The sequence below is a fragment of the Nicotiana tabacum genome, chromosome 23 (genome assembly GCF_000715075.1).
Source record: "Nicotiana tabacum cultivar K326 chromosome 23, ASM71507v2, whole genome shotgun sequence".
In the NCBI taxonomy this organism is placed as follows: Eukaryota; Viridiplantae; Streptophyta; class Magnoliopsida; order Solanales; family Solanaceae; genus Nicotiana; species Nicotiana tabacum.
Genome location: NC_134102.1, coordinates 108301938 through 108315113, shown reverse-complemented (window position 1 = coordinate 108315113; position 13176 = coordinate 108301938). Strand labels below are relative to the sequence as shown.

The window sequence follows — 13176 nt, the reverse complement described above, 5'->3', positions numbered from 1 at the left end:
TTGGAATATAGATGAAATAGCAAAGATAATGGTTCTGTTAACACAATTTCCGAACACATCAATGTTGGGATAAAAAAGTAAGAGAGCAAAATTGTATAAAGCTTTGTATAGACTATAATATGTGTTCTTGCCAGAAATTTCATGTCCCTTACAATGATCATTGAGCTTATTATTTATAGCTACGAAAAAGGTACTAGGGTCATGCGCTTCTTTAATGTCATTTATGAGGAGCATTGATGAAGACCTAATGGTGAACATAAATGTCAAATTCTCTGTAACGGGCCGTTGCTCTTAATGTTGTGAAATATTCCTCATTGAATACTACCGGGCGCAAAGTATTTAATGCCTTCATGAATGTTATCTTTTCTAGTGACACACGGGATAGTTGCGTCCGATTTTTCGTCCTCCTGACTTAGGTTCCACGTGCCCCCTTCTTGGATGACCACGTGCCATAACATATTTTACCTAATACACCAAGTACTCTCCCAAACACTCAAACTTCCATATCACCTTGTTGGTTGCTTTGTCTATAGGCAATATTCCCCACCACTTCCCATTATTCATTTACAAAATGTTCAACTAAAATCCGACAAGAAAAATCAAGATTAACGTAAGAAAGAAAAATCAAATTGTATCCTTAAGAAACCAATCAAGAAAACAAACAGAATCTTTTTAGTACTGATTTTTCTTTTCTTTTAAACATCATTGTTTTGAGATTATTCAAATGATGAAACAGTTGGTTACATCACATATAAGTTATTTAGATGTCATCTGTCGATAGCCGACACGTGGCACATGTAAACAAAAATTAATTAATACAATTCTATTAATAATCGACCCCCTTAATGATTGTAATTAGAGAAGATCATGTTCAAACGCAAGTCAAATGATAAAATTTGTAATTATGGTGTATATTGATCGAGTTTTTCTCCCTTAAGGAAAATGTTTTAACCATTGATTAGCTATAAGAATAGTTTTTCCTTTTCAAAGCTAAACAACTAAGCCACCAGTGTTTGTCACATTTGTCAAAGATAATCACTTTAACAAGGACTTTAAGGGGACATGACCAAGCCATCACCTCATTTATTCAAACATTTGACATGGTAGACAAATTGTGTTTTACTTTAATGCTTCAATTAGTAAACATGTCATTTTCAAAAATATGAAAAAGGGGGGAAGATAGAAGGATCTATCTACTTTAATTTTAATTTTCAATTTAACATTAATTACAAATTAAAGGGGAAAAACTTTTACTTTTTCTCGGTAAACAGGCTGCTTGTTGGCGGCATATATAGGTACAGTAGTTTTATTAAAGAAGGGAATGTAAAGTAGGACATTGGAAAGAAAAAGTTTTCACCTAAGGAACTTCCTCATTCTCTTAATGTTGGATCTTTTGAAGTAAAAAAGAAGCTATAGGAGAAAAGCACTTTATCATAATGTCCATATATAATCTATGGCCACAAGAATATAGTAAAAAGTATTTTTCCTAGCTATTTGGCTATTCTAAAATGAGACATCAATTTTTACTGCGCATTAGTTCACATTGTTAGACGTGGAAAACTAGGAAATTGAAATCCCCTTCTCATTATTCTTTAAAAAATAGTTGGTAGTACATATTCAAAGAGCACAAAGAAGTAAAAATATGTGCATCTTCGCATAAGACATGCCAAAAACCCTCTTTATTTCGCTCTTCGAACATCATACATGCAAAATTTATTATGTCAAGTAATGCTCAAAATGCATGTCGAAATAGCTATTTAGGATTCATATATTTGATCCATGAATAATAGCTAGTTGATGGATTGGTTGACTGATCATGCTAATACTCGAAATGTTGTTAACTTGTCTTTAATTTGTTCCAAAAGATCACTTGGTCAAAATAATATAGCTTGTTAATTTAAGAAGTTCTATAATCTACAATTACTCTCTACTAGAGTTTAACGAACTAATAACAATAATCAAGTCGAATAATCATATACTAATTTTCTCATTAATTGACTACTATAAAAATTTGAGCTTATGGCGAGTGGAATGAGCTTCTTAAGTGCAAAAACCAGTGGCAGAGCCACTCTTGTGTAGGAGGTGAATCGACACCTCTTTATCAAAAAATTATACAATTATATAGATAGATAATTTTTTTATTACTGAATATATATTACTTATGTTGAATATGGAATGTTTGGTGTAGTATATTAATTACCCTTTTTTTTAATACTATATGCTGAATTCGCTTAATATTTTTATATTTTAAATTCCTTTAATAAAATTTTTTAGCTATGAACTATGAAAGACTAATGTAATACACGCAAGTACAACTCATATTATATATATATATACACCTTCCTAGTACCTAACACACACAAACGTAAAGTTTTAAAGTGGAAGTGTGTGAGAGAGATATTAAAGAGGAGATGTACCAATATGTATGGTAAGTATGGGGACAAGAGAGAGACAAGGCGGGCTATAAACTTCTATGTCAGTGCTACTCTTTTGCCCGACCCAACTTCAATGGATTCTCCTTTTTCTTTCCTTTCTCAACCGACATTGGTTACCCTTGTTATTTTCGTTCTCTTTAAGTTTACTATATATATAAACATGTACAACTTCAAAGTAAAGCTAGCCAAGTAATGGAATATAACAAAGCTCTCTACATGATTTCTCTCTTTTAAGCTTATTTTATAATCTCTATAATATTTTTATGATATGGAGCTTGAGCTTGGTCTTGCTCCTCCTTATAACAATTTTCCTACCAATATCAAAGGATTCGACCAAAATGACATTGCTAGATTTGAACCAAAAGAGATGAACATGATGAGGAGGAGGGATAGTTTTGGTGATAACTTCTCAAAGATGAAGCAGAAACGTAGTTTTGCAGAGGCCTTTGAAAATGGCAGTGAAGGAGTTGAACGTAAAACTTTGTCTTTGCTCATATGGAATGGCCAACCAAATGAAGAAGAAGAAGATAATGATGATGGTCGCCATGGAAGAAAGAAGATACCGTTTAAGGCTTGCGACGAGTAAGCAGATAATTTACATTTTTATAACCAACCTGTTAATCTGAGATAACACACATGAACGGTATAAATTTTATACTAATATACTACTTATTTTTTACGATAATATAAATTAGGTCATCTTTACTCCTTTGTTATATGGATATTGCTGGACCATTTTTTCGTGTGATTGCTTTTCCTTCTTGTTGATGATTTTGTTAAGAGAAAACGCCCAATTTAACGGTTACACTATTTGAAATTGCTCGATTTTAATTTGCATTACACTTTTTATAAATTCATAACTTAACAATTATAATTAGTAAATCTTTTCGTAATTGCCCTTGTCAGTAACAGACCGCTTTAGTGTGAAATGGATACTCTCCATGTGTTCTTCAAGGAAAAATATCCAAATTTACCGCTCAACTTTGACTAGGTTACTCTTATCTTCAAGTTAGAACTTCGTTAGGATCATACACAAAAAGCGAGTTTTTTTTCTTAATGGATAGCATAGGACAATTTTGATCCTTTTCCATTTTGCTAAGATACTTGCGAGTAAATTTTTTTTTGGTTTCTTATTCGGTGTTCGGTACCCACATTGGGGCCTGACTAAATCCGGATTCGCGCCGGAAAGTCCCACATTGGAGGATAAAACACTCCCTAACAAAGGCGACTTCATAACCAGGGACTCGAACTCTAGACCTCTGATAAGGATGAAAGAGTACTTACTACTCCACCACAACAACTGTTGGTAAGTAATTTTACTAATGGTGTTTTATCTCTATTTTTTTTTTTTGGAATATAAATTGTAATACAGGGATTCTGAGGAAGAAAATCAAGTAGTTGGGTGGCCACCAATTAACACATGGAGACAAAAGCAATTTCATGGGAATTATAATCAAGGTTGGTGGATTACAAATGAAAGAAAATACGTGTACGTGAAGGTGAAGATGGAAGGAGTGGCCATTGGAAGGAAGGTTAATCTAAGGCTCTATGATTCATATCAAGTTCTTGCCCACGATTTAGTTCAAATGTTTACAAAATGTAAGTTCACTCCCATAATTAATTACATGATTTTTAATAATTCTTTTTAACTAATGAAAATTGAAGTGATAATAAGTTTCATATTGTTATTATTATTCTTTACAGACCTAAATCTTGATGACAATCATAGTACACGCTTTATGATCTTGTACCAAGATAAGGATGGAGACTGGATGCTTGCTGGAGATGTACCTTGGCAGTATGAACTTTCACTCTATGCTATGTTATCAATACATTGACGCTATTGCTAATATTTATTAATATTGGCACTACCAATGGTTTTTGCAGAACATTCCGGGAGAGTGTTCAAAGAATAGAAATACTAAGGAATGAGAAATGAGGGAAGATGCTCAAGAATATCGTATGTCTTCTGTAGTAGCAATTGTGGTTATATATATATATATATATATATATATATATATATATATATATATATATATATAACAGTTATATTGTAATTTGTTACTTAATTTTAATAGTACTGACAACAAGAATGCATTAGAATTTTCAGAGGTTTTCTTTTCATTTTCTCCTGTATTAACCTCTTATAATCCTCTACAATACATCAAAGATATATGTTGTAACCTCAAATTCAAATTTGCTCTTCCATGTCAATTTATATTCTCCCTCGAATTTGTGCAATAACTAGAGCAAATATGTCACGGCCCCAAATTTCCTCTGTAGGATGTTGTGACGGCACCTAGTCTCTAACAGTAGCTAAGTCTAACAATATACGAAAGCATTAAATAAGAGATTAAAATTTGAACACCCTAATATTTTAATAAAACTCAATATGTACAATCTCAAAACCTGGTGAGATATAAGGCACAAACTCTAGATACAGTACCGAACAATCCTATACATCACTGTCTATCAAAATGTAAAGAAATAAGAAGAGAACGGGGTAAAAGGGGACTCTGAGCCCTGCGGGTGCGGGCATGTGTACCTTGAAGTCTCCAAAACAGCAACACAACGCACTAATATCGAGGCCGATAGGATGCACCTGGATCTGCACAAAACATGTGCAAAAGCATAGTATGAGTACACTACAGCGGTACCCAGTAAGTGCCGAGCCTAACCTCGGTAGAGTAGTGACGAGGTCGGGTCAAGACCCTACTGGGGATAATAAGAAACAAGACAGATAATATGATATAATGAAAATGACAGGGAAGTGAATAATAAAGAAATTACGGGAAATAATAACACGGAATCAATGAAAGCTCATACAACACGAAAGGAAAACTAGAATTTTAAATGATAAGGAAAACAAGAACCAAACCATACAACAAATAAAGAATATCAACAAGGCACTACCGAGGTACCACCTCGTAGTCCCAAATCGTAAAAACAAATCACAATTTTTCCTTATATCATCCCGAGAGCCTTTATATTTGGTTTTTGAAAATTATTTTTCCGAAATAGCATCCCGCCTTTTACCCCACCTTATTACACCGCATGACTTCTAGTAGTTCCCCTACTAGCCGCACGTATCAAGCCCACCTTATCTCACCGTATGTGTTTCAACACCCAGACCTTATACCACCACATGCGTATCAATAATCACAATGGCACAACAGAAACCTCATGCAACAATAATAACCGCACGGGAGAAACCTCGTGCAAACAACCAAATAATTACCTCAACAATAACAAGAAAGCCAAAACACAATAACTGAATAAATGATATTCCAAGGATAAAAAATTCAAGTAAAGAATTTTCACAGTTAAGTAATGAATACGAAAATCAAGAAAAGCAAGTAATTCAACTAAACATGTGATACAAGTTGCAAATAAGAGATAAGGCAAGTAGACATATGAAATTAGGCTAAACATGATGACTATAACATGCTAAAGTAACTCAATTAAGGCATGAAAAGGAAACTACATAGCGAAAACCGGAATTTTAACATTTAGCCCGTGTACACACTCGTCACCTTACGTATACGGCCTTCACATATCACAAATTATCACCAAACTACCAAATCCTAAGGAGAATTTCCCCCACATAAGGTTAGACAAGTCACTTACCTCAAACCACGCTCAATCAATTAATTAGAAGGCCTTTCCCTCGATTTTCCAACTCCGAACGACTCGAATCTAGCCAAAATAATTTCATACTATAAATACAACCATAGAAAACTAGTTTAAATAATGAAATAATAATTTTAGCTAAGAATTGAAAAATTGCTCCAAAAAGTCACCCTGGGCCCGAGTGCCGGGATCCAACAAAAGTCACAAAATCCGGAAGCGTATTCAACCACGAGTCCAACCATACCAAATTTACCAAAATCAGATACCAAATCGTCACTCAAATCCCCAATTTAAACTATCCAGATCCCTAACCTCAAACTCTAAAATTACACCTCAAAACCACATAATCTAGGTGGGATAATTAATGAAAAAAATAAATTATAACCACAAGTGACTTACCTCAAGAATCCCTTCGAAATCCCTCTCAAAAATCGCCTAATCCTGAGCTTCAAATGTCCAAAATGATGAAAAATCATGGAACCCTCAATTTTAATACACTGCCTAGGATTTCCGCACCTGCGGCTTCGCGGATGCGACCAAGACATCCGCTCCTGCGATTGGCTTCGCGCCTGCCGACTCACATCTGCGAGCACACTGTCGCTTCTGCGAAGCCAGCTCCCTTTAGCATTTCCGCTTCTGCGATGGCTGGTGCACACATGCGGCTTCGCACCTACGATCAAAACCTTCGCAGGTGCGATTACACTAGACCTGGTGCTTCAGCAATCTCCCAAACTCCAAATTGGATGTGTTAACCATCCGAAACCACCCCGATGCCTCCAGGACCTCAACTGAATATACCAACAAGTCCTAAAACACGATACGAACTTAGTCGAGCCTTCAAATCACATCAAACAACGCTAAAATCACAAATTATGCATCGCTTTATACCTAATGAACTTTTGAACTTCAAACTTCCACATCCGATGGCGAAACTTATCAAATCATGTCCGATTGACCTCAAATTTTTCACACAAGTCCTAAATGACATTACAGACCTATTCCAACTTCTGGAATCAAAGTTCGACTGCGATATCAAAAAGTCCACTCCCGGTGAATCTTTCTAAAAACATTTCAACGTTCTAACTTTTGCCAATTTACGCTGAAATGACCTACGGACCTCCAAATCAACATCTGGATACGCTACTAAGACCAAAATCACCATACGGAGCTATTGGAACCAACAAAACTCTATTCCGGATTCCTATTCACTCAAGTCAAACTACGGTCAACTCCTACGACCTAAACTTCTAATTTAGGGACTATGTGTCCCATTTCACTCCGAAACCAAAAACCAAACCTCTCGGCAAGTCACGTAACCACAATATAACACAGAGAAAGCAATAAACAGGGGGGTCGGGGCTAATACTCTTAAAACGACAGGCCGCATCGTTATATCCTCCCCCTCTTAAAACAAACGTTCATCCTCGAACGAGTATCGAGGCATACCTGAAGTGGTAAAAAGATGAGGGTAACGACTATGCACATCCTGATCGGTCTCCCAAGTCGCCTCCTGGACTGGATGACCCCTCCACTAGACTTTAACTGTAGCAATGTTCTTCGACCTCAACTTTCGGATCTGCCTGTGAAAATGGCCACCGGCTCCTCAACATAAGATAGATCCTTATCCAACTGGACAGAGCTGAAGTCTAGCACATGAGACAGATCACAGTGATACTTCTAGAGCATAAAAACATGGAATATTAGATGAACTACAACTAGACTAGGTGGTAGTGCAAGCCTATAGGCCACCCTTCTGACCCTCTCAAGAATCTCAAAAGGCCTGATATACCTAGGGCGCAGCTTGCCTTTCTTCCCGAACCTCATAACACCCTTCTTGAGCAAAACTCGAAGCAAGACCTGCTCCCCAACCATGAATGCAACATCGCGAACCTTCTGATCTGCATAATTCCTCTATCTGGATTGGGTTGTACGAAGTCGATCCTGAATCAATTTAATCTCTTTCCAAAGCATCCTGAACCAAGTCTGTACCCAATAGCCTAGCCTCACCCGACTCAAACCAACCCAGCAGAGACCGGCACCGCCTACCATACAAAGCCTCATACGGGTCCATCTGAATGCTCGACTGATAACTGTTATTGTAGGAAAACTCCGCAAGTGGCAAGTATTCATCCCAAGAACCCCCAAAAACTATCACACATGTACAGAACATATCCTCCAATATCTTAATAGTGCGCTCGGACTGTCCGTCCGTCTGAGGGTGAAATGTTGTACTCAACTCCACCTGAGTAACCAACTCATGTTGTACAACTCTCCAGAACTGCGATGTAAATTGTGTACCCCGGTCAGAGATGATAGATACCGGCATGCCATGAAGCCTGACAATCTCACGAATGTACACTTGAGCCAGTTGTTCCGAATTGTAAGTAGTCACCACTGGAATGAAATGAGCTGACTTGCTCAGTCTATCCACAATCACCCTAACTGCACCTCTGAGTCTGTAGGAGCCCAACAACAAAATCCACAGTAATCCACTCGCATTTCCACTCCGGAATCTCTAGCTTCTGAAGCAATCCACCTGGCTGCTGATGCTCATACTTTACTTGCTGACAATATAGGCACCGAGATTCATATTCCACTATGTCCTTCTTCATTCTCCTCCACCAATAATGCTTCCTTAGGTCATGATACATCTTTGCGACACCTGGATGAATGTAGTACCTTGAACTGTGAGCCTCCTAGAGAATCAAATCACGCAAGCCATCTACACTGGGCATACATTGCCCGCCCTACATCCGTAATACACCGTCATCTCCAATAGTGACCTCCTTGGCATCACCGTGCTGAACTATGTCCTTAAGGACAAGCAGATGGGGGTCGTCAGACTGACGCTCTCTAATACAATCATAAAGAGAAGACCGAGAAACCACACAAGCCACTACTTGGCTCGACTCAGAAATATCCAATCAAACAAACTGGTTGGCCAAGGCCTAGACATCCAAGGCTAACGGCCTCTCCACTACCGGTAGATATACTAAGCTGCCCAAACTCTTCGCCTTGTGACTCAAGGCATCGGCCACCACATTGGCCTTCCCGCGATGATATAGAATGGTGATATCATTGTCCTTAAGTAAATCCAACCACCTCCACTGCCGCAAGTTAAGATCCTTCTGTTTGAACAAATACTGTAAACTCCGGTGATCGGTGTAGACCTCACAAGGGACACCATACAAATAGTATCGCCAGATCTTCAAGGCATGAACAATAGCCGCTAACTCGAGGCCATTGACATGATAGTTCTTCTCGTGCACCTTCCGTTGTCTAGACGAGTAGGCAATCACCCTACCGTCCTACATCAACACCGCACCGAGACCAATGGGCGACGTGTCACAATACACAGTATAAGACCCCAAACCTATAGGCAACACACACACCGGGCTGTAGTCAAATCAATCTTAAGCTTTTGAAAGCTCTCCTCACACTCCTCGGTCCACCTGAATGGAGCATCCTTCTAGGTCAGCCTAGTCACAGGTGCTGCAATAGACGAGAAACCCTCTACAAATTGATGGTAATACCCCGCCAAACTAAGAAAACTCTAGATCTCCGTAGTTGAGGACGATCTGGGCCAACTCTGCACTGCTTCAATCTTCTTCGGATCCAACTTGATCCCCTCACTCGACACTACATGACCAAAAATACCACTGAATCTAGTCAGAATTCACACTTCAAATATTTTGCATGTAACTTCTCTTCTCTCAAGGTCTGAAGCACAGTCCTCAAGTGCTACTCATGATCCTCCCGGCTCCTGGAGTACACCATAATATCGTCAATAAACACAATGATGAATGAGTCAATATAGGGCTGAAATACACTGTTCATCAAGTGCATGAATGTTGTTGGGGCGTTGGTCAGCCCAAAAGACATCACAGGGAACTTGTAATGTCCATACCGAGTCCTGAATGCAGTATTCGGGATATCTTGCTCCCGAATCATCAACTGATGATAGACTGAACACAATTTGATCTTAGAGAACACTCTGGAACCCTGTAACTAATTAGATAGGTCTCCAATACGTGGCAATGGATACTTGTTCTTCACTGTAACCTTGTTCAACAGGAGATAATAAATACACATACTCATAGAACCATCTTTCTTCTTTACAAATAAGACTGGAGAACCCAAAGGCGACACACTGGGCCTAATGAATCCCTTATCAAGCAACTCTTGCAATTGTTCCTTTAACTCTTTCAACTCTGTTAGGGCCATACGATAGGGTGGAATAGAAATGGGTTGAGTGCCCGGTAACAAATCAATACCAAAGTTGATATCTTTGTTGGGCGGCATGCCCCGAAGATCTGCCGAGAAAACATCTAGATAATCCCCCGAGACCAATGGGCGACGTATCACAATACACAGTATAATACCCCAAACCTATAGGCAACACACACTGGGTTGTAGTCAAATCAGTCTTGAGCTTTTGAAAGCTCTTCTCACACTCCTCGGTCCACCTGAACGGAGCATCCTTCTAGGTCAGCCTGGTCATAGGTGCTGCAATAGGCGAGAAACCCTCTACAAATTGATGGTAATACCCCGCCAAACTAAGAAAACTTTGGATCTCCGTAGCTGAGGACGATCTGGGCCAACTCTGCACTGCTTCAATCTTCTTCGGATCCAACTTGTTCCCCTCACTCGACACTACATGACCAAAAATGCCACTGAATCTAGCCAGAATTCACACTTCAAAAATTTTGCATATAACTTCTTTTCTCTCAAAGTCTAAAGCATAGTCCTCAAGTGTTGCTCATGATCCTCCTGGCTCTGGGAGTACACCAGAATGTCGTCAATGAACACAATGACGAACGAGTCAAAATAGGGCTGAAATACACTGTTCATCAAGTGCATGAATGTTGCTGGGGCGTTGATCAGCCCAAAAGACATCACAGGGAACTTGTAATGTACATATCGAGTCCTTAATGCAGTCTTCAGGATATCTGGATCCCGAATCATCAACAGATGATGGCCTGAGCGCAAGTCGATCTTAGAGAACACTCTGGAACCATGTAACTGATCAAATAGGTCTTCAATACATGGTAATGGATAACTGTTCTTCACTGTGACCTTGTTCAACTGGCGATAATCAATACACATACGCATAGAACCATCTTTCTTCTTTTCAAATAAGACTGGAGCACCGAAGGCAACAAACTGGGCCGAATGAAGCCCTTATCAAGCAACTCTTACAACTGTTCCTTTAACTCTTTCAACTCTGTTGGGGCCATACTATAGGGTGGAATAGGAATGAGCTGAGTGCCCGATAACAAATCAATACCAAAGTCAATATCTTTATCGAGCGGCATGCCCCGAAGATCCGTCGAGAATACATCTGGATAATCCCTCATTACCGGAACTGACTCGACGGTAGGAATATCAACACTAACATCTCTCACATATGTCAGATATGCATCACACCCCCTTTCAACCATCCGCTAAGCCTTTAGAAATGAAATAACCCTGCTAGGAAAATAATCTAAAGTACCTCTCCACTCTAACCGCGGTAGACCTGGCATAGCCAACGTTACCGTCTTGGTGTGACAATCAAGGATAGCATGATAGGGCAACAACAGTCCATGCCCAAAATAGTATGAAAGTCTACCATACTGAGCAATAATAAATCAGCTCTGGTCTCAAAACCACCGAGAACAACTAAACACGACCGATACATACGGTCAACAATAATAGAATCTCCCACAGGTGTAGACACATAGACATGTGAACTCAAAGAATCACGGGATACACCCAAATACGAAGCAAAATAAGATGACACGTAGGAATACGTGGAGCCTGGATCAAATAAGACCGATGCATCTCGATGACAGACCGGAACAATACCTGTGATGATAGAGTTAAATGCAATTGCCTCCGTCCTAGCAGGAAGAGCATAGTATCTGGCCTGGCCTCCCCCTCTAGGGCGACCTCTGCCTGCTCGACCTCCACCTCTAGCTGGCTGTGCAGGTGCGGTGGCAACTGGTGCAACGACCATAGACTGAGAAGCCTGAGGGCCCGATGGAATACGTAGAGCCTGAGTAGTTTGGGGAGGTGCACCCCTCCTGAATCTGGGGCAATCCCTCACCATATAACGAGTGTCACCACACTCAAAACAAGCTCTCGGAGGACGTGGCTACTGTGACTGGCTCGGTCATGATCGGCTGGACTGACCGCTGAAAGCACCCCATGTAGGAGGTGCACTAGATACTGGCAGTGCATAATAGGGAGCCTGAGGCCTGGGAGTGGCCAGAATACTACTGGAAGTTGGAAGTGTAGAATGAACATGGCGACCCACATAGCCCCTACCATGATGAGCTGCATCGGTCGGACTACCCAACTTATATGCTTGCCATCACTGATAAGCCGCTCTCCTAAGCTGGAACATAGTGAAAGCAACCCCACTAGACTCCGCAATAGCGTTAGATGGAGGATACAATGGCACTCCTCAAGAAAACCTTGGGTATCCTCAGATGCCAAACAGTTGAAAGTAGGAGGGTGGTACTTCTTGTACCTCCCGAGCCTGAGTTGCTCCTCCTTAGAAGCCGCTGCCCTAACCTCGGGCTGAATTGGGGCTACCAGCTGCACTGGTATCACCTCTGGGGCCTGGTCAACCTGGAATCGCTACTCTTAGGTACAGGCAACGGGAGTCTATGCTCCTCCCCCGGCCTGAGTTGTAGTAGGAGCAATTTGCATCAACCGTGCCTAAGCTAAAGTGCCGAACATGCTAAGAAATGGGGCGCGAGTCTGCTGGAGAGTTGGTGCAGTAACAGGCGTCTCAGGTGCCTGCCCTCTAATTGGAGCTACTGGTGGCTCCTCTGTAGCAGCTCATGCGAGTGCTCTAGCTATACCACGTCAACGTCCTCGGTCTCTACCCCAGCTCTAGTAGGGGACGTGGGTGTCTGGTCATCTGATCCAGTTGTACCTGTCCTCACCATCTGTGAGAGAATATAAAGACAAAAATTTAGAATCTGAAGTCAAAGACTTCGCTCGATAAGAAATCAAAGAAGTGAAGCTTTTCCTAACAGTTACATAGCCTCCCGAAGATAAGTACAATTGTCTCTGTACCGATCCGTGAGACTCTACTAAACCTGCTTGTGACTCATAACAC

General features: G+C 40.2%; 1 protein-coding gene across 1 annotated transcript; it reads left to right on the top strand.

Moving 5' to 3' along the window:
- The first annotated feature begins 2603 nt into the window (after positions 1 to 2603).
- On the top strand, positions 2604 to 4535 carry LOC107767650 (auxin-induced protein IAA6). Its single transcript, XM_016586718.2, has 4 exons — positions 2604 to 3017; positions 3808 to 4034; positions 4140 to 4233; positions 4323 to 4535. Exons 1-4 carry the CDS (start codon positions 2704 to 2706, stop codon positions 4372 to 4374), a joined length of 687 nt encoding a protein of 228 aa, XP_016442204.1. The 5' UTR covers positions 2604 to 2703; the 3' UTR covers positions 4375 to 4535.
- Positions 4536 to 13176: the final 8641 nt, after the last annotated feature.

Coding starts and splice junctions, on each gene's coding strand:
- LOC107767650 (XM_016586718.2), top strand. CDS start 2,704: ATGGAGCTTGAGCTTGGTCTTGCTCCTCCTTATAACAATTTTCCTACC. Junction 4,035..4,139: donor AGTTCAAATGTTTACAAAAT/GTAAGTTCACTC, acceptor TATTCTTTACAG/ACCTAAATCTTGATGACAAT. Junction 4,234..4,322: donor GCTGGAGATGTACCTTGGCA/GTATGAACTTTC, acceptor TGGTTTTTGCAG/AACATTCCGGGAGAGTGTTC.